Here is a 21,416-nt window from a genome sequence, read left to right as displayed (position 1 = left end):
CATTTTTCATGATTCATTGCTGAATAAAAAGTTAAAAAGAACAGAATTTATTCAAAATAGAAATCTTTTCTAACAATATCACTTTAATATCACTTTTTTAATCAACTTCACACATCTTTGCTGAATAAATTAATTTCTTTGAAAAAAAAAAAAAAAAAAAATTACACGGTAGTACATTGTTACAAAAGAGTTCTATTTTAAATAAATGCTGTTCTTTAAATTTTTATTCATCAAAAATCCTGAAAAAAGTATCACAGGTTATTAAGCAGCACAACTGTTTCCAACATTTATAATTGAGTATCAAATCAGCATATTAGAATGATTTCTGAAGGATCATGTGACACTAAAGACTGGTGTAATGATGCTGAATATTCAGCTTTGCAACATAGAAATAAATTATATTTTAATGTATATTAAAATAGAAAACCATTATTTTAAATTGTTTTTTTTTTTTTTTTTCTGTATTTTTGATCAAATGTGCATGTTTTTAATATGACCATATTTTTTGACAGGAAAAGAAGACTAGTATTGCTGGCTTGACTTCAATTGGAGGGAAAGAGATCAAGGAAAAGAAAGTATTCCTTAGTTTAGTGGGCACCAAAGGCATGGGAATCAGGTAAGGAAGAAACTGAACTGATTCTACCGCCAACAATAGAAAATAATTTACAAAAGATTTATTGATGCATATTGTCGTAATGTACTTACTATACATTTAATGCAACATTTTGTGACAAGGAAATACTCTCTGTTGTAGCATATCGAGTGGACCAACACAGAAACCAGGCATCTATGTGAGCAATGTGAAGCCGGGTTCACTCTCTGCTGAAGTGGGATTACAGGTCATTTAATTTAATTCTGAGATTAAACTGCATTAATAGACCATTGCTCTGTGATTCAAGTGTAGTAACACACTTATAAGTGTCTGTCTGTGTGGTTGTAGGTTGGCGACCAGATTGTGGAGGTCAATGGGGTGGAATTCACCAACCTGAGTCATCAAGATGTAAGTAGGAGCTTGCTGGAAAAAGTCAAACAATTAATTAAGAACCTCTCTGTATATTTAAACTGTAATCATGTTGGTTAATGTGTGTGTTTTCAGGCAGTGAGAGTGTTAAAGAGCAGCAGGAGTCTAACCATTACTGTCCTCACTGGAGCTGTAAGTTCACTGAGAGCCCAATAAAACATTTCTGCCATCTCAAAGACTCGCCGCAAGGCCTTTATCTCTCTCAGAGAGGCTGTGTGGAAAAGAAAGCCATTTGCCTAGTATAAAGCTGTTGTAATTGACAGCGGTGGGCAAGCGTGATCAATTGTGGAGATGTTGTTTGTATTATGCTGTAAACCTCTATGTTGTTTATTGGTGTATTTGTCTTTTTGGTATTTTAGCTGGTAAATGTATGTGAATTATGCTTAGTTCATGGCTTCCAGTAACATATAACATCTTGTGTGTCAAGCATATGATCTGTACAGTATATAATAGATTGTATTTGTGCATATATTTCTGCAAAAGTGCTGATTTGTCAACTGTATGTTTCAGGGAAGGGAGCTGTTTATGACGGATGAGGAGCGGCTGGCGGCTGAAGCTCGACGTGAGCTGGAGAGACAGGAGCTAATGCATCAGAAGAGGATGGCATTAGAGACCAACAAAATCCTCAAAGAACAGCAGGAGAAAGAGCGCCAGTCAGTGAAAAAAAACACATAACTGAACACTACACAAGATAAGCACTATTTGACTGTTCTTTTACATGCCAACACTTTTTTTGCATGGCTCCTCCAAGATATAACTCAACATAATTTAGTGACATAATTTTACACATACAGCATGCCAAAGTATAAGTGTCAAATAGCTACAGCAGAATTTAGAATTCCTTTGTAAAACAATCATGTAAAACAACAAGGACTCTAGACATAACAATTCTCAAAAACATTGAAGAACCTACAAAAGAATCACCCAACAAGAGACAAAAACAAATTTTAAAGGGTTAGTTCACTCAAAAATGAAAATTATATAATTTATTACTTTACCCTCATGTCGTTCTACACCCGTAAGACCTTTGTTCATCTTCAGAACACAAATTAAGATATTTTTGATAAAATCCGATGGCTCAGTGAGGCCTCTATTGCCAGCAAGTTAATTAACACTTTCAGATGCCTAGAAAGTTACATATTTAAATCAGTTCATGTGAGTACAGTGGTTCAACCTTAATATTATAAAGCAACGTGAATACTTTTTGTGTACAAAAAAACCCAATGACTTTTCAACAATATCTAGTGATGGCCGATTTCAAAACACTGCTTTGAAGCTTTACGAATCTTTTGTTTCGAATCAGTGGTTCGAATCGCATATAAAACTGCCAAAGTCATGTGAACTATTGAAATTTCGAAACACTTATGACATAACATAGCCTTGTTTACTGAAATCACGTGACTTTGGCGCTCCGAGCCACTGATTCGAAACAAAAGATTCCTTTTAAATAAATAAATAGTTTAGAAAAAAAACCTTTTTTTAAATAAATAACATTATAATCATGCTTTATGTTTCTTTTTGTCTCTTCATGTTGTCAGTAATGAATATGATGAGTCATTACTGCTGCTGAAAAATTGTCTTCACTTTAAAGACATATAATTACAATTCCTGCATGAAATCTTATTATCAATTTTATTGTTTCATATGTGCAATATTTTGCAGGAGAAAGATGGAGATATCACAGAAGACTGCAGAGGAAGAAGAACGCCATCGCAAAGAGATGGAGAGGTAACACTTGTGTAATGTTGCCAAGCAAAAATATCTTCAAAGTAAACAGACCTCAGAAGTCAGAGTAGAGCAAATTGATGTTGATGAAAGCAGCGTTGTGAGGGATGGAAGCACATTCTGTTTGATATGTTCTAAGTCACTTCTAATTTTCACAACCAATGTTTTTTTGACCAGTGAATGTGCGTTCAGATTTCATATATAATGAATACGACAAATAAATAAATGTAACATTTAATTTGTTTACTACAAAAGGGGTCAACTTCTTGACATTTGTGTTGATGTTCATTCCAAATATATATCTACTCAGAAATTATTTCGCTGGCTTGTCTGGATAGATGACTGCCCATTTAATGTGTTGTGTGTGTCAGAATTGAAGCAGCGGAAAGGAAGCACCATAAAGAGTGGGAAGAAGATTGGGGCTCCAAGGAAAAATCCAAATCTCCTTCCCCCTCCCCCTCCCCCTCTCCCTCGTCCCCACCAACCACACGCCTCGCACCTTCACCCAAACCTAAAACCTCCAGTAAGTTGACAACACCTATAAAATTTAACCAGTGCATGGACTTTGAATGCCCTCTGTATTCTCTAAATGTCAAACAATATGTTACCCTGGGCTGGGCGATAATCGCATGCGATTCTCAGCGCATTTCGTCAGTAAAGCCGGTTCCCTGATTACCGCTATCGCCAATGCTTTCAAATGGAGCCATTAATAGACAGAGCCGTAGATCCTGAAAAGCCACGCAATTCGCGTTCTTATCGAAGGCGATTCATCTGCATGAACGGATATTGTGCTTTTCATTTACGGTTCTGTTATTAAATGGCGCTCCATTTGAAAGCAGGTGATGGCGATTTAGCGGTAATCAGGGAACCGGCTTTACTGACGAAATGCGCGTGAGAATCGCATGCGATATATCGCCCAGCCCTATGTTACCCTGTCTAAAACAGTACACATAATGCACCATTACTCCTTTCTTCTCTGCATGAACGGATGTGCATTTATGTTGGCAATGCATCATCTCTCTGTGTGTGCTCTATGTCTTTCTGTCTATTCTGTTGTGCCATGTCTGTCACTTTCTGGTTCCATCAGCTGCTGAGTCAGATGAAGAAGAGACCGAAGAAGTAAGTGAAGTATTCATATGGCATTATAGACAAAGACTCCCTTTGACAAACTTTCCCTTTTTTAAGACACTTTACCTGCATGTAGACTATCCTCATTGTCTTGTTTGGTTGGATCTTTTGGTAGCTTCTGGATGAATGAATCTGCAGAATACGCCATATCATGGTTGAGTTTTTGCATAGAACTAATGTATCACTCTTGTTATCTTAGCGTTTGGTTGGTTTTACCGGTACGAAGGAAAGTTGCCTACACTCAAAAAGGTACATTGTGTGCTTCAAGCTTGTTGTGCTGTTTTGGTGTGCTAGAACTATGGAATATGTTGTTCATCTTGGAGATATGTCTAAAGTTATGGTTTGCATGGTAGTTAGGTTGACGTTGAAAAGTCCATTAGGTGTTCTCAAATCACTTTGGATATTTAGAAAGGAAAAGAGACCAAAAAGAAGAAGAAGATGTCCAAGACTGACACTCTCCCAGCCGAGAAAAAGAACAAGAAAGAGATGGAGTTTGAGCTGAAACTTGCCAAGGAGAAAGAAGAAATACTTGAGCGAGAGAAGCAGATGAAAATCAGCAGACTTTTGCAAGAGGTATTAGACTTGTTCCAGTGAGGTTCCAGTGAGGTTTGCTGACTCATTTTGTACTCTGTTTAATATGTGTAAATGACTCTGTCTTGGCCCTCTGACTCTCATTGACCTTTATTGGTCAAATGTACATATTTGAACAGAGACTAAATTAGTTTTAGCAGGTAACTGCACTATTGTACCCTTTCTAATGGAAGTTCACCACATTCTCATTAGTATATCAGAAGGTCTTTTCACACTTACAAACACAGTAGTTAACCCTGGTCATTCTAAACCCCTGGTAAATGGAACCCTGGGTTATCTTTATTCACGTTTCACACTGATCATACTATACCTGGGGTTGACAGTTAATCCTGGGTATTCATAAGGTACCGTTTCACCTTGCACATTCCTAAACCCCAGGGTTAAAGTCCTTATCTGCATATTTGCGGTGTCAGTGTCACTGACTGGACAAACGCAGCACATGGCCTGTTTACATAAAGGCTCTAGTATTGCGCATCCTCATATGACACATTGCTGACTGTAATATCAGGCTTTTTTCTTAGTGAACTTTTCGAACTACAAAGGTGAGAGTGACGGTCTCTTCTTCACTCCAGTTGAGTTTTTCATCACCGTTTGACATTTTTCCTATCATACGTAGAAATTACTGTTTATACATTGCGCTGTGTTTCCATGTCCAGAGCACTTGAATATGAGGCACGAGATTGGTCATCAGTTGCTGGCATCTAGTTGCAACATTCTAACACCGCATCTTTTCATACTGTACAAGTTTGGCACTGCAATGCAGAGTTACACTGCAACAGTGGTGGTAATCCTGCTCCAGAGCAGGGTTTCATAACCCCGGGTAAAAAGCGGTGTAAACCCCACATCTAAATTACAAGTGTGAAATGCTCCTTTACCCAGGGTTAAAAGTAGTGTTTAGAATGATGCTAACCCAGGGTTAAGCGCAGTGAGAAAAGCCCTAAAGTTTCCATCTTTGGATGTGGCTTTACTAATTCAACTACTGTAGGTGTCAGAAACTGAGAGGGAAGATCTGGAAGAGTCGGAAAAGGTGCAGCATTGGGTGGAAAGGCTCTGCCAAACCAGACTAGAGCAAATCTCCTCTGTTGAAAATGAGTCTCCAGAGGTAAAGTCTATCAAGTTCTACTCAAGTATCTTCTAGTCCTGTGGTTCTCAAACCTGTCCTGGGGACCCCTCACCATTGCACATTTTGCACATTCTCCCTCATCAGACACACCCAATTCAAGTCTTGCAGTCTCTACTAATGAGCTGATGAGTTGAATCAGGTGTGTTAAATCAGGGAGATGTGCAGTGCAAAATGTGCAATGGTTGGGGGTCCCCAGGACAGGTTTGAGAAACACTGTTCTAGTCCATAGTTTGTTATATTAGAGTTCTAAGCAATTGAAGTGTACCTCTAGATGTCTCCAACCCGTTCTCCTGCGTCAACTGGTCCCACCAAGAGGAGGTTCCCTGGAGGCTTGACATTGGCCACTACTGACCTTGATGACATAAACTTAGATGATGTGGACCAAAGTCTAAGGCAGCCTTTGAAAAGACTAGCCCCAACTCCACCTACATCCAACCAAGCTCCACCTCCCTTACCACGCCCTCCACCCTCACCCCGACTTTACCAGACATCCAACCATCGCCCTCCATCTCCAAGAACACAGCACCTAATGCAACCCAGTCCCAGACCAGCCCCTCAACGGCCACCTTCCCCACCAGCCACAAGGGTATCCCCTTCCTCAATAGGTCATAGCCGACCACCCCCTTCTGCCCCACTATTCTCCTCCAGGGGTCTGTCCTCGTCTCAGCCACCTCCCCCTCCACCACCTCCTCCTCCTCCACCACCACCGCCTCCTCCTCCACCACCACCTCCACCTTTGCACATGGAGGACAAGTACCATGCAGGGTCATCCAACTATCCTCGCTCCCCAAGCTTGTCTGAACAGGGGAGCAGGTTTGGGGACAATGGTTACAGGCAGAGGGGGGGCTTCCACTCCACCATCCCCAGTGAACTCTCACGCCCACCCAGCCCGAAGGTTGACCGCAACTTGACGGTTAGCATAGTTAACATTTTTATCAGTGTGAGAGTTGATTATTTATGTCATATAGGGGTGGGAATTTTTAGACAATTCAATCCAATTTGATTCCAAATTGATTTCATGATACATAGTATTGCTATCTTTAGTGAAATGGCCCCCCAATATTGCATCTGTAACACTGTGGAAAACCCATAGAGATGTAAATCCTGTGCAATGAAACCCGTGAAAGCACTGGTAATTCTATTTCCAGTCTTTTTGGAAATTTAGATTGCACTGTCACCCCCCAAAAATGTAACTTTACCCACCTATTATGTCATACATACATGCATGCATGCCTTGAGTGTGTTGTTTTGCAGATGAGAATACCCATTTTTGATTTCTTATTAAAGATGTTTGTTAGGATACTTATCATCATTTGGGGTGAAATGCATGTCGTTTGGTTTGACAGCCTCACAGTACCAGTGATTCCTATCATTGTTAGACTTTTGAAAACCTTATCCTTGTGGTCCAGGTGATGAGAAACACATCTCATGCTAGCAGGATATCCACCTCTAATAATCCACTGGTGAGTCCTTAGTTTGTAAAAGATACCTGCTGCACTGGACCTTCCACTCCATTTTCATCTCTTTACAGCAGAAATATCTTTCCAACAGTTCTCCATCCATGCGTGTTTCAAGAGATTACGTTTCAAAGTTACAGAGCCCCGCACATGACATGTAAGAAAAAAAAACTAAATTGTGCGCACAGTTTACTAATTTGTTCCCCAGATTTGCTAAATCGTGAGTAAGATTTACTCATTTGTTACCTTGATTTGCTAAATTGTGCGCAAGATTTACTAATTTGTTACCTCGATTTGCTAAATCGTGTGCTTGATTTACTAATTCTATCCCTGGATTTGCTAAATCGTGCACACAGTTTTCTAATCCATTCCCTCGATTTGTTAAATCGTGCACACAATTTACTAATTCATTCCCTCGATTTGCTAAATCATGCGCAAGATTTACTAATTCGTTCCCTCGATTTGCTAAATCGTGTGCAGGATTTACTAATTCATTCCCTCGATTTGCTAAATCGTGTGCAAGATTTACTAATTTGCTAAATCGTGCAGAAGATTTACTAATTCGTTCCCTTGATTTACTAATTTGTTTCCTCGATTGCTAAATCTTGTGCAGGATTTAGTAATTCATTCCCTCGATTTGCTAAATTGTGTGCTAGATTTACTAATTTGTTCCCTCGATTTGCTAAATCTTGTGCAGGATTTAGTAATTCATTCCCTCGATTTACTAAATCGTGCACAAAATTTACTAATTGGTTCCCTCGATTTGCTAAATCGTGCGCAAGATTTACTCAAATTGCTAAATCGTGTGCAGATTTACAAATTTGCTAAATCAAGCACAAGATTTACTAATTTGTTCCCTCAATTTGCTAAATCGTGCGCAAGATTTTCTCACTTGTTCCCTCAAATTGCTAAATCGTGTGCAGGATTTACAAATTTGCTAAATCAAGCACAAGATTTACTAATTTGTTCCCTAGATTTGCTAAATCGTGCGCAAGATCTACTGATTCATTCCCTCGATTTGCTAAATCGTGCACACAATTTACTAATTTGTTCCTTTAATTTGCTAAATTGTGTGCAAGGTTTACTAATTGGTTCCCTTGAATTGATATATTGTAGCTTACTATTTTTTTTCCTGTATATCATGTACTGGGCTCTGTACAAAATAAATATAGGGGATATTTTATGAAACCTTAACTCTTTGCACTGTATTATATAGACGCATACCTCTTTTTATTTGTGAAGTAATGAAATTTAAAAAGCCATTTCACAAAACCATCTTTACTAGAAAGACAATGGCTGACATTTTGCATGATCTATATAATTCTTATATGAAATATTCCTAAAATATAATTTGTGTTGTGTGATTAGGATTGCGTAACTCTTGAAGGTATATCACGCCCTGACCTTAAGTTTGTGTCCCTTACCGCTAACCTCTGCATAGCAAATAGCCCCCAGCCCTCCAAACCAGCGGAGACAGATCAACCCTGTCATGTCCAAACCTGTCATGCTCCCAAGTCAGACCTCACACAGACCCACACTTCGCTCTGAGACCATGGTAAGACAGGAAGAACCCGTGTGTGTACGTGCGATGATGATGATGGTAATGATGATGCATGCATAAGCTACTGGATCTTTATAACGTTGACTCATTGGTTTGATTGTTGCTCCAATTGCTATTTGGCTCACTGATTATAATTTGAGTTTTTCAAACTCAAGGAGGACTACATAGATGCAGCTTTTACTGATTGCACTGATTAAGAAGACAGAAGGAGAAGAAAAGTAGGGGAGAGAGGTGAAAAGAGAGATGCCTTTTCCATTTGTGTACACAATGAGACTTTTAGAATTAAAATGTCTCTGATTGATCAACATGACAAACCTAGACATGCTGTCCCTGCCCTCCATCAGACACTCAGTTCTGTTTCATCAGATCAAAAAGGAAATTAATCACTTTGCCCTGTCCTTGTCCCTTCTTAATTTAAGTGAATGGGTACTTGCCAATTCTGTGGTTATTTTAGGAGGATAACAAGACGATCAAGAGAGGATAAGACCTTGCTGCCTTAGGGTGTCTATTCAGTCTTACTTTTTATTGATAAATTTATTTGCTATAATACATAAGCCTAATGATCTATCTTGTTCACTCTTATCTAAAGAAACAGATGTCCTTTCTCTCAAACGATTCAGTACCTTTTAGCTTCACCATCATTGTTGTTCTGTATATTATGGATCATCAGTGCAGTCAAGTAGTCAGTGTCGTTTTTATAGCTCACAGATGCCTGAAATCATAGATTATAGTTAATAGATCTATTTGCCGTGCTGAGGTAGACGTTATATGGCACGTAATGAGATGGTGCAAGCATTTAGTGTGTGTTATTGTGAGGTGTTTTTAAGAGTCAGTCTCAATTATGTTTGTTTCAGCCCCCAGAGATGCTCAAACGGATGGTCACGTACAACACGTCCTTTAAATCCAGCAAGAAACAAGTAACTGTCATCATTACTTTGTGTTACGCCCCTCCTCTCTCTCTCTCTCTCTCTCTCTAAGCACTCTGGTCCTTGAGTGAAGTCTCTGCTGTCTGAGCGTATACATCTGCATGTGAAGCGTATACTACATTTCTAACAATATTTCCCTGGGAGATATTGGTAAAATGTATCCATCTGTGCTGATTTAAAACTAGTTTTGTGTTCTTGACAATAATTAAATGGGTCATATAATGAGAAATACTTGCTGTAAAAAACTAAAAATGTGTGTGTGATTGAACCAAAATGCTGTGGTTTGTTAAAGGCACAGCAGCAAAAAAAACAAAAACAAAACAAAATTACTGTTTTGGTGGCTTAAATTATATGAAAATACATTATATGAACCATTTAAGGTCTGAATTTTGGGTTGTTTGTGGAAATCTGCTGTTTTCATCCATCTATTTTTATGCGCATTTGCTGCAATTATTGTTCTCTTCGACTCATTTGATGGAAACTCTGGTTTATTCGCAAATCTTTATGATATATGATATTCCAAGTTAAATTCACAACTTTGGATGGAATGAATATCTCTTAAAAAACTCAAGGACATCAGAAGTATGATTGCAATATGACTAGGGCTGAAACGATTAGTCGACATTATCGACAACGTCGACAATAAAAAATTGTCGACAAATATTTTTGTTGTTTAATAGTCTCTTGATCTCATACGACCTATTTGAAGGGCCTGCAATAACGCAGTGTAACCAGTGGGGCGCTGTAGCGCAATACTGTAATGCAGCCCTCCCGGATCCAATCAAATAAAAGAAGTCAGCGCTTTTAGTGCAAACGAAGTCGAACCCGTGAAATGGGGGAGATTAACATAGCATAAACATAACAAACATAACGTTTAGCATAACTACAGAATACTGTCATGCAGGGCCACCAACTCTCATTCAAACTCACTGTTCTCACGCCACACGTTCATTTTCTCACAAAGTGAAAGATGGATCGCAGAGCAAAGAGGACACAGACAACGCACCGACAGATCAGGTTACTTTTGATATAAAACGAAGTCTAAGCTTTTAAATTCAGTCAATATTACTACGGGATTCAAACAATACTTGTGGTGGTGACGCTGTTTAACGTTGTGTGGCAGATCGCTGTAACACCTCGGTTTAAGCGGCATATGAACCTATTCCTCTCTATTACAGTGCGAAATAAACATGAATTAACATCAAAAAGTACTTACTGAACTTACTGAAATGAATCCATCTCCATTGTAATCACTTAATCGGAGTTTTAACCGCAGAAAGAAGTCAATAAAACTTGCAAACAAATATATCACACAAAATGTAACATTTACCTCAGGAAAGCCATTCAATGACCATAAACTCGATAGTTTGTGTGTGTGTGTGTGTGTGTGTGTGTGTGTGTGTGTATATATTGTTTTATTTACTAGTTAAAGTACAGTATAACTCAATATTTTAACTAATTGCTAAAGTAGAATAATCGAACAAAGCTTACTGATTAATCAGTGCAATAATCGATGATTAGTCGATTAATCGTTCTAATAATCGATAGATTAATCGATTATCAAAATAATCGTTTGTTGCAGCTCTAAATATGACACTTCTTTCAGTTAATATGTTATATTTTCACCTTTCCATGACACTGAACTGGTTGATTAACTCAAATATATCAGAATTGCCACAGTCACACCTATATATTCCCATGCAATCATACCTCCATCTTTTTTGCTGTGAAAGCAACATTTGAGTGGATCTCATATGCACTGCTCGAATCTGAGAATCAAACTGAAGGTTATATAATGTTAGAGTAAATATTCACCGAATGGTATTTTTGTGTGCGATGATTTTTTTTTTTTTTTTTTTTAAGAGGAAGAGCATCACTGGAGGTCTGTGTGTTTTGTTGGTTCAGTGGTTGTTAAACCTTAGTTGATTATTTGTCTTGATGGAAGACCAGTGGTTTTAAGTGTGTTGTGGTTGTGAGTGAACCTTTATATTGTACTTAAACATCATTGCAGATGATTGTCTATTGACACCTTCCAACTAGAAAGCTACCAATGGATCCAACAAATCAAATGCATCCTTTCTCAGTATTAATATATGTGTACTATGTAGTAGTATATTACTCATTGTGTTATACTGTTTCATGTTATGGTACATTGTTCTTTTTATTCACTTTTTATAATGATTAGCTTTGTATTTAAAAAGAAACTTGAATATAACCTGTTCCTGCATTAACTTTAAAGGGTTAGTTCACCCAAAAATGAAATATCTGTCATTTAATTACTCATCCTCATGTTGTTCCACACATGTAAGACCTTCGCTCATCTTCGGAACACAAATTAAGATATTTTTGATTAAATCCGATGACTCAGTGAGGCCTGCATTGACGGCAAGATAATTAACACTTTCAAATGCCCAGAAAGCTACTAAAGATGTATTTAAATCAGTTCATGTGACTACAGTGGTTCAACCTTAATGTTATAAAGTGACGAGAATGCTTTTTGTGCACCAAAAAAACAAAAAACAAAATAAGGACTTTATGACAATATCTAGTGATTTCAAAACACTGCTTCATGAAGCTTCGAAGCTTTACGAATCATTTGATTTGAATCAGTGGTTCGGAGCGTGTATCAGACTGCCAAAGGCACGGTGAACCATTGAAATTTCGAAACACTTATCATGTAATGAAGCCTCGTTTACTGAAATCACGTGACTTTGGCGTTTCGAACCACTGATTCAAAACAAAACATTCGTAAAGCTTCATGAAGCAGTGTTTTGAAATCGCCCATCACTAGATATTGTAGATAAAGATATCCACATGAACTGTATAAATTGAAACACATGAAATGCAGGCCTCACTAAGCCATCGGATTTTATCAAAAATATCTTAATTTGTGTTCCGAAGATGAACGAAGGTCTTACAGGTTTGGAACGACATGAGGGTGAGTAATTAATGACAGAATTTTCATTTTTGGGTGAACTAACACTTTAATTTAAATATAAACACAATAAATGAAGTAAGCAACAGATTTTTGTATAAATATATGCACACAGCAAAATTTTGTTTATGATGCTGGCTGATATGACAATTAAATGAATTTATACTGATACCTATAGATGTGGATATAGCATTGCACACCAATTTCATTGTAAAAATACTCATTCAGTCATGATCAATTCATTCTGAAAGCAAAAAAATGTCCAACAACGTGGAGGTTGACAAGATAAAGCGAGTAGCATTCAGCTGGTCATGTGATCTCAAAATGGCGGCCACAATGAGGCAACCCAATCCATGTAGAATAAAACCGCTTTTTTAGACCAGTAATATGACTGCAGTTTATGTGATTGTACATTATTTTAAATTTATTGGAAATATGCTATTAGTTTTGTGTTTAAATAGCAATAATAAAAAATACAGTGCAGATGCTTTTTATAGAATGATATAATGGCCATGCCAATCTACTGAGGTTTTTTCAAACACTGATCTGGAAGAGTAAACAGAACCTGGCATTGATTGGATTAGAGTGACAGTTATCCAGATATATAGTGTTTATTTGTCTTTTCTTGGAAATCAATGAGCACTAATTTGTATCTGTTTAAATTATGTCCTTAGATTGAACCTCATTTGTTTTGCAGGGATTTCAGAAATACGTGGATGATTTTGATCCATATTCCATGGTACTGTAACCCTTTGCATTAACAGTTCTCCCTGTCCCCTTTTGCCATTTTAATATTTTATAACACAGATATGACTCACTCCTTGAACATTTCTCTATGGGATATTACTTTTACCATCTTTGCTCAAACTGTGTATGTTTTAACAGTTCACGGCTGAGGAGATAGCTGGCAGAGATGTGCGACTTTTGAGAATTAAGAAGGTAACTAAGGAAATAAGAAAAATAGAAATGTGAGCAACATCTGTGAAATGGAAAATAAGATTTTTTTGATTCTATTCACATTCTTTAGGAAGGAAAGCTTGATCTGGCCATAGAGGGAGGGATCGACTCCCCATTGGGAAAGATTGTGGTGTCGTCTATCTATGAGGGAGGTGCAGCAGATAAACACGGTAATTCCTACAAAAATAACATGTTTCCAGGATATCATAGAGGTTTGAAGGTTGGTTCTTTTGACTTTAGGCTTTAGCAAACACCTTAGCAACTACACAACAACACTCAGTCATTTGTGATATTGATTATATTGACTTAATAAAACATTTAGTTTTGTTTCAAAATTACTTGCTAAGTTTCTTCAATTTATTACTGTTAATTTTCGTTGTTTTTGTCCATGTTATCTCAGGTGGGATCGTGTCGGGTGATGAGATCATGGCTGTGAATGGAAAGATCCTGACGGATGTGACTCTAGCTGAAGGACAGACCTCAATGGCTCAGGCCTGGAACAGTGGAGGGGTACGGCCCTCATTACAATAAAGCAACCTTTAAATCAGTTGATCTGTTTGAACAGATTGTCTTGGGGGGTGAAGAAAACCATGCAGCTCATTGGTTGCCTGGCAAGTCCAGAATGATATATCTTCTACAAGATATATCAGACTGGTCAGTCCGCCCTCCGTCGCACTTCGAGTCAACTCCAAACCGTACCGTGCAATCAGATTTGTTTATTTCAGTGACGCAAACAGCGTCACTTTAGTGCGGCGAAAATCCCTTCAATATCAACAAAGATTGTGCACGGGAGACCCGAGAGTTTGTTCTTTTCAGCCGTGAATTCAGTTTTAAATGACCAAAAACACATTAATTATTTACTTTTCGCTGTTGACTCTCTTGCCGCTTTGCTAACGTCATATTCGCCCGTCTCTGATTGGTTTACTCCGCTTCCTGTTTGCACGGATTTGCTCCGCCCTAGAAATCAAATTGATTCAATGACCGACCAGACTCATCTGCTGGTACAGTGGTGAGGCTGGATTTTCCAGGCAAGCTCATTGGAGCCAAATGGTTTGAACACACACACATTTAGGGCGTTCACACTTGTAGTTCAGTTCTCTTGGTTCTTTTGGTCCAGATCATCATCTGTTTTTGGTTCTTTTAGATGTCTTTGGTCTGTGTTATGTTCATATTTCAGTTGAACCACACCAGATTTCTTTTGGAAGTGGACCGAGATCCACCTTTTCAGTGATCCGCTTGTTTGGTGCACACAAAGGTTCAGATGACAGCATTCACACTTATTCAAATGAACTGCACTAACAGAGCAATCGCACCAGAGTATAAATACAACTTTTGTCATTTACACTTCTTTGAACACCCGTCATTTATCAGATTCAACACATTCCCCACACTCTTGCGTATGTGAATATTTTGACAAATTTGGTATTGTTTTCCACAACAAATAAGAGTCTTGCTCTTTTACATCTTACCATATACTGCATTCACATATTGTCAGAATAACTGTAATTTTCATATGACTTAAATGGAATGAATTTGTCAATGTAATAGATACAACGTTTTAATGAGATTGGTTTGGAAGAATATAGAGGTGAACTGAAATGTAGTGATTTATGTATTTTGCTGTCATCAACAACAAAACTGGATCTTATTAGCACTGCCCTAGAAATGAATAATTTCTGAGTACAGTGACGTGAATAGCAGTGTGGAATCTCTAAGGTTTCATAGCACAATTACAGTAATTACAATAATTCCTACGTCCACATAAATGCTGAATTAAACCAATTCTGCCGCATTACATAGATTTCCCTCAACATTTGTTATAGAAATAGTATGGTTTTAGGTATGCATTATTTTTTAGATATTAGTAGGTTAAAACAATAACCTATGCTATCGGAACGTTTTTTTTTACTTATTTTTCCTGGGAGACATAAATCACAAGAAAGTGCACAAAGTCTGTTGCTGTAATGTTTTTTTCAGCAAGCATCATTAAATATAGATGGGTTGAAGCAGAAGTGAAGCATAATGTATCAAGAACATTGTGCCATTGTGTTTGCCAAATGTCAAGAAAGAGGGGGGTTGTAAGTAGGGTAATGTTATTCACAGTTAATGCATTTCATTCATGCAAATGAAACATGTAGGAGGAAAAATCACTGACTGGATGTCTTCTATTGTGTGCTAGAATTGATCTAACTCATATACATTGTTTTCATATGCTTGGTATTTTTCTGTGTATGTGCATGCAGGACTGGATTGACCTGGTCATTGCAGTGTCTCCACCGAAGGAATATGAAGATGAAGTGTACGTATAGTTGCATTCTTCCTCATAATACAATGACAGCTCCAGTGCTCTCTAAATTCAATTCACTTGAATGTAGTATTATGCATTATGTGGTCTATTTCCATTGTGCCCAATAAAAAAAACAATTAGATGGGTAAATGGCTCTCAATGGTGAAGCTGTCATCTGCTGTATGTCTTCAGCCCTAAAGCAGCATCATTCAGACCCACTGCAAAGAAAAAGGTTTTCCAAGGCAGTGCCCCTGTGTACAGACAGGGCTACGTCCTTCAGATGAGGACCCCCCATCCCCCAACCTGATCAGCCACTAGCCTAGTGGTAAAAGCCCCCCAAATCCACCCATACCATTCTGCAATGTGCATCATGTACATGTGACAATCTCTTTGTCAATCTGGAAACCCACCCAGATGTTTTCATTTGGGGATTTGGTGTGATAATGATTCAATAATGCAATATTCAATACTCTGTTGTTCACAAGGCTGTGCAGTCGTTCTGATTGATGTTGTTCAAAGGGACTGTTACATGTCATGACTTGTGCATTGATTATTGCATGATATATGCTACTGCATGTTACTATAAATGTCTACAGCACTACTGTGCATGGAATTATGAAAAGATACTGCCACTAGGAGCAAACTATGAGTCAAAAATGTATGTACGGGTGCAATTGTGCTTGAAGGCATTTATATTTGCACTACCAGTAATGGCCCTCTGGTTGCAGGAGAATTGTGCCGTTTGACTTTTTTCACCATGTCTTTTTGCATGTTTTGTGAATCAATGCAGTGGCATTCGCTGTAATTTTTTATATATGTTTCATGTATAGCATATACAGTCTTTGCTGTAAAATTCATTTTCCTTGCTAAGAGTGCAATCTTTTTTCTTCACCCCTCGTGTGGATGTGAGATATAAAATGTTAAGTTACGTAGGCAACCCCGGTTCCCTGAGAAGGGGAATGAGACACTGTTTCATGGAGTTGACGCTATGGGAATGCTCCTTGTGAGCCGGTGTTTGAAGCACGGCAATCTTGATTGGCTACCGCAGTCAGGTGACGTCACAGGCTTGCTGGCAGAGTATATAAGGGCGCCTAGAAAGATCGTCATCAACTTCATCAACCATCTTTGTCAATCGTCAACGTGATGCAATGTCTCGTTCCACTTCTCAGGGAACCAGGGTTACCTACTTAACCTAATATTCCCTTTTGAAGTGGAACTCAATACTGTGTCATGGAGTTGACGCTATGAGAAAGAAATTTCCACTATGCCATACTGCCCAAATGCCTGTTCACTGTGCTGTCAAATCACCAGCAAGCTAAGCTGTTGCCAAAGTTTGCCATACAGCACACCTAATGACCAAGAATTATCAGCTTGAGGCAACCTCCGCAGCTCAATACCACCTCTGACCCGGGGTAGAAGTGATTAGGTAGATTGCAGGCTCACAGCGTCTGCCACCATAAAGACAGGACAGACTAGAGGACTGCTACCCGGACCCTCAGCCATTAGTTCCAGAGGGACAATCTGCTCAAGGTTGCAAGTATTGAGCATCCCGACATAAGGACCAGGAGAGGTCTCGGGAGAAAACACCATTCTCTCAACTGCTTGCTCTACCAAGGAACATGGTTAACCAAAATTGTGTCTCCTTGGGGACTAGTCGATGTATAATCGTCTGACTATTACCTCCAGTATGAACCAGAGGGGCTTACTGAGAGAGCACCACAGTGCTCTCATACCACTCCCTACCAAGTAGCTCTTATTGGCTGATGGTTGTCCATCCCAGCAGTTCCAGCAAATGACAGAGAGCGGGTCACTAACTGTGTTAATGTCAACTTTTATGTTTCGATACTCCTCGCAAACCGTTAGGAAAGAGTGTTAACATAATCTCCCGCTATGTCCAAACTATCACCACCAAATTAAGGCAACAAATGAAGGAGTGAGACGCAGAAGTGAAAAGCTCATTCTCCTTGCTGTACTGTCTACCAATAAAAAGAAATGGACTGATGCAGTCTCCAACTAGTTGGGGGCTCAAACTGCCCCTTCCCTTTGCCAAGTGCCAGAATGTTATTTCCAATATGAATGTGATTCAAAGGGAAGCATTTTAACCACCTCGACCAGTGAGGATGTGGGGATGCAAGTTACGGTATTGCTCATCATCCACACTCATCACAGCCCATGTTACAGGAGTATATTGCTACTATCTATAAATTCCTGGCGTCGGGAATAATAGACACAGAGAGATGTGGGACGCGAGCAGCGTGACTGCCCATCTTTCCTCCTTCTGTCCATATGAGATAGGAAGGATACTGAAACTGCCTCTATAACCAGTTCACTGGAGGATGCCCGATGAAAGAGTGGGACGCGATGGTGTGAATGCCTAATCTCTTCCTCTAGATCCAATACTTATATGCCATCAGGGAGGCGCATCAATAACTACCCCATACTCATAGTACTAGCTAAGCGACCGATGATAAAGTGATGTGCAGCATGCCACATACACTTTACAACCATATCACCCTTATTGCACTAGGAAGGGCGGCAGGTCAAAGAATGGGACACAGCCACGCTAGAGCCCAATCTCTCAAGAGAGCCAATCGAGCATTCTCCGCTCCGACACACATATCATGAGAATCGCCTGGTGTTATGTATCTCTGACTTGAGGTACACCCTTTCTGAATGCTCTGCTAGGCTTTTTTATTCCTAGCCACACACAGAACACACCCTCATATACTCTACAAATGCTCCTGTGACGTCACCTGACTGTGGTAGCCAATTGAGATTGGCGTGTAGCACACGTGCTTCAGACTCCGGCTCACGAGGAGTGTTCCAATAGCAACTCCAGGACGCAGTGTTGAGTTCCATTTCAAAAGGGAACCCTCTTTTAAATATCTATCAGCCTAATCTTATTTTTATATTTTCTGTTGCTATCATTACAGGACATTCTTTTAAGACGTATCACAGGAGGAATCCATCGAGAGCCATTCCTTAGTGATTTTCCAGCAAGCACATAATTTAGTATATATGTTGTAAGTGTAGCGAATGCAATTATTCACATGCTTTATAAATGAAATATCTGTTTTAGAAATACATAATTTACTATTTGGGCCATATTGTGATGCAAAACAATAAATATGCATTAAAAGATGTTTTTGTGTAATGTTTGTATGACTTCTGATCATTCACAAATTAGGGGTGCTTTCACACTGGACCCTTTTCACATTTCTGGTTTTGCAGTAAACTGTAGTAGGGTAAACTTCTATAGTAAATGGGATAATATACCAAATATTCAAATATTATTCCAAACTGGTATTTCTTACCATATTTTAAAGTATGGGTTATAAATACACTGGTTTGTAGCACAAATGATTCAACCATTTACTGCATTTTTGTATTCTTAGTTATTTAAATATACTTTGGCTAATGAATCTGAAGTCTCACACATTCAAAGAAAATGGCTTACTTCAGTGTTGCAAAATAACATGGATATACACTGGGGAAACTAGTTATTTGTTTATGGTTTCCCTTGCTCCTGTTTCCTGTCATTACTTTGTTTAGGTGTGTGCATGGCCAGACGCAGGGTTTTAGGAGTTCTGAAGTCCAAAAGCTGATATTTCTAGTGTGTCTGAGGAAAAAAAAAAAAAAAAAAAAAAACCTCTCTGATCTACAGAAGTGCCTTTTAAGATGGAGGGCAAAATTTGGACAGCTTTAGAACCATGTCATTGGGCAGTATCCTAAATGATCTGCCACGCAATAAGACGTGATATAAATTTCACATGTATTTATACGCTCATTGTAACGAAGCGGGACTCAGGCAGGGATCCAATTGCAGAGCTTTTATTAAAAGGGAGCGTGGTCGTACAGGCAGGGTAAATCAGGAGCAAACAGGAACAGCAAGGGACATGCAGAATCGTAGTCAGGAAACCGGCAATGGTCAGGCTATGCAGATATCACTCACAGAACAGTACACAAGGCAAGGGTCAGGACAGGCACCAACGGGTCGATAATGGGAAACAGACTGGCAGACAGGATAAACGCTCAGAATTGTGACAAGGTAAACAAGACTTCGCGGTGAGGTGGTGTGTGTGAAAGTCCTTTATAGTCCTGGTAATGAGCTGCAGCTGGGTGTGGTGATTAGTGTGGAGTGATTGTGGAGTGAGTGCAGGTGATGAGCCAGGGAGGATTATGGGAAGTGGAGTCCGGAGTGAACAGGAACGTGACAGGAACAGACGGTGATCGTAACAGAATGGCCCCCTCCCGGAAGGCGCGTCCTCGCCCCGTAGATGGCACAACCGGGGAGGAGGGGGGAGGGGAGGGGGAGGGGAGGGATGGGTGCATTGGAGACGCAGACGGGAACAGGGTCTCCAATGCAGATCCAAGAACTCAGGTATCCACGGCGGGTCAGGTGCCACGGCGGCGCCGGCAGGGCGAGGAGCACAGGTGGCACCGGCAGGGCGAGACTCTTGGGCGGCGCCGGCAGGGCACAGAGCTTGGGTTCTGGAGCGGACTCAATGGCTGGAAGAACCCCTATGTTCACAGACACCGAAGGGGCGGCCATCTTGCCCGTGGGCACTGGCGAAACGGCCATCTCGCCCATCGCATCCAGAGAGCTTGAGTGCGTTGCGACCGGCGACCTTGAGTGCGTTGCGACCGGCGACCTTGAGTGCGTTGCGACCCTCTCCGTTCCCGGACAGAACCAGAGACGTGACGTGACTCTGGGCGATCAGCGGAGACGTGACGTGGCTCTGGGCGATTGGCGGAGACGTGACGTTATGTTGTGGTAGCCGCCATTTTGTGAATGCTCTCCTGAGCGGCAGCCATTACGTGATTCAGCGTGGCATCGCGTTCCTCCGCGACACCCACGGTAAAGGAAGATCCGCTCAGTTGCAAAGCCAGCTCAATATATTGTTCTAATGTCCCGTCTGGCTTATGTAATGGCATAACGGATCTGAGCGGTTCAGACAGTCCTCCGTGAAAGAATATCATAAGACATACCTCGTCAAAACAAGTCAAATGTGCCAGTCCAATAAAGTCCTTGACATAATTCTCTATGGATCTGTCTCCTTGTTGGAGACCTATTAGCTGGGCAGATGGGTTCATGGTGGACGTGACAGGAACACTCACAAAAGCTGCTGGATCTGTGTTGGCGAAGTCTTCTGTAACGAAGCGGGACTCAGGCAGGGATCCAATTGCAGAGCTTTTATTAAAAGTGAGCATGGTCGTACAGGCAGGGTAAATCAGGAGCAAACAGGAACAGCAAGGGACAGGCAGAATCGTAGTCAGGAAACAGGCAATGGTCAGGCTAGGCAGATATCACTCACAGAACAGTATACAAGGCAAGGGTCAGGACAGGCAACAACGGGTCGATAACGGGAAGCAGACAGGATAAACGCTCAGAATTGTGACACAAGGTAAAACAAGACTTCACAGTGAGGTGGTGTGTGTGAAAGTCCTTTATAGTCCTGGTAATGAGCTGCAGCTGGGTGTGGTGATTAGTGTGGAGTGATTGTGGAGTGAGTGCAGGTGATAAGCAAGGGAGGATTATGGGAAATGGAGTCCGGAGTGAACAGGAACGTGACAGGAACAGATGGTGATCGTAACACTCATGTTCTCGTTCATGCTTTGGTCTTATTTACGTTATGCTATTTGTGGTGAGTCTTAGTTTCTCATGCTTTAGTTTATTAATTTCTTATATTCCAATGTCATTTGGA

The 21,416-nt window shown here is 39.9% G+C and overlaps 1 protein-coding gene across 2 annotated transcripts in view; it reads left to right on the top strand.

Annotated features, from left to right (window-relative positions):
• LOC125247571 (harmonin-like) overlaps nucleotides 1-18,859 on the top strand; it is a 29,105-nt gene extending 10,246 nt beyond the window's left edge. Inside the window, exons 8-28 of one of the 2 annotated variants that reach the window (XM_048158938.1) lie at nucleotides 513-616; nucleotides 755-839; nucleotides 941-1,000; nucleotides 1,097-1,153; nucleotides 1,532-1,674; nucleotides 2,684-2,749; nucleotides 3,118-3,269; nucleotides 4,074-4,123; nucleotides 4,283-4,447; nucleotides 5,451-5,567; nucleotides 5,860-6,501; nucleotides 6,998-7,051; nucleotides 8,487-8,600; nucleotides 9,461-9,523; nucleotides 13,165-13,206; nucleotides 13,353-13,406; nucleotides 13,495-13,594; nucleotides 13,825-13,934; nucleotides 15,668-15,723; nucleotides 15,904-16,036; nucleotides 18,645-18,859. In XM_048158938.1, coding sequence (XP_048014895.1) covers nucleotides 513-616; nucleotides 755-839; nucleotides 941-1,000; nucleotides 1,097-1,153; nucleotides 1,532-1,674; nucleotides 2,684-2,749; nucleotides 3,118-3,269; nucleotides 4,074-4,123; nucleotides 4,283-4,447; nucleotides 5,451-5,567; nucleotides 5,860-6,501; nucleotides 6,998-7,051; nucleotides 8,487-8,600; nucleotides 9,461-9,523; nucleotides 13,165-13,206; nucleotides 13,353-13,406; nucleotides 13,495-13,594; nucleotides 13,825-13,934; nucleotides 15,668-15,723; nucleotides 15,904-16,018 — 2,349 coding nt within the window. In that variant the 3' untranslated portion in view covers nucleotides 16,019-16,036; nucleotides 18,645-18,859. Of the gene's footprint in view, nucleotides 1-512; nucleotides 617-754; nucleotides 840-940; nucleotides 1,001-1,096; nucleotides 1,154-1,531; nucleotides 1,675-2,683; nucleotides 2,750-3,117; nucleotides 3,270-3,833; nucleotides 3,866-4,073; nucleotides 4,124-4,282; nucleotides 4,448-5,450; nucleotides 5,568-5,859; nucleotides 6,502-6,997; nucleotides 7,052-8,486; nucleotides 8,601-9,460; nucleotides 9,524-13,164; nucleotides 13,207-13,352; nucleotides 13,407-13,494; nucleotides 13,595-13,824; nucleotides 13,935-15,667; nucleotides 15,724-15,903; nucleotides 16,037-18,644 lie in introns of both variants that reach the window. The other variant, XM_048158936.1, reaches the window with a different exon arrangement.
• The last annotated feature ends 2,557 nt before the right edge of the window (nucleotides 18,860-21,416 follow it).

Source organism: Megalobrama amblycephala, linkage group LG15, assembly GCF_018812025.1.
Source record: "Megalobrama amblycephala isolate DHTTF-2021 linkage group LG15, ASM1881202v1, whole genome shotgun sequence".
Lineage (NCBI taxonomy): Eukaryota > Metazoa > Chordata > Actinopteri > Cypriniformes > Xenocyprididae > Megalobrama > Megalobrama amblycephala.
The sequence above is the reverse complement of the archived record's forward strand: the minus strand, read 5'-3'. Positions and strand labels throughout refer to the sequence as shown.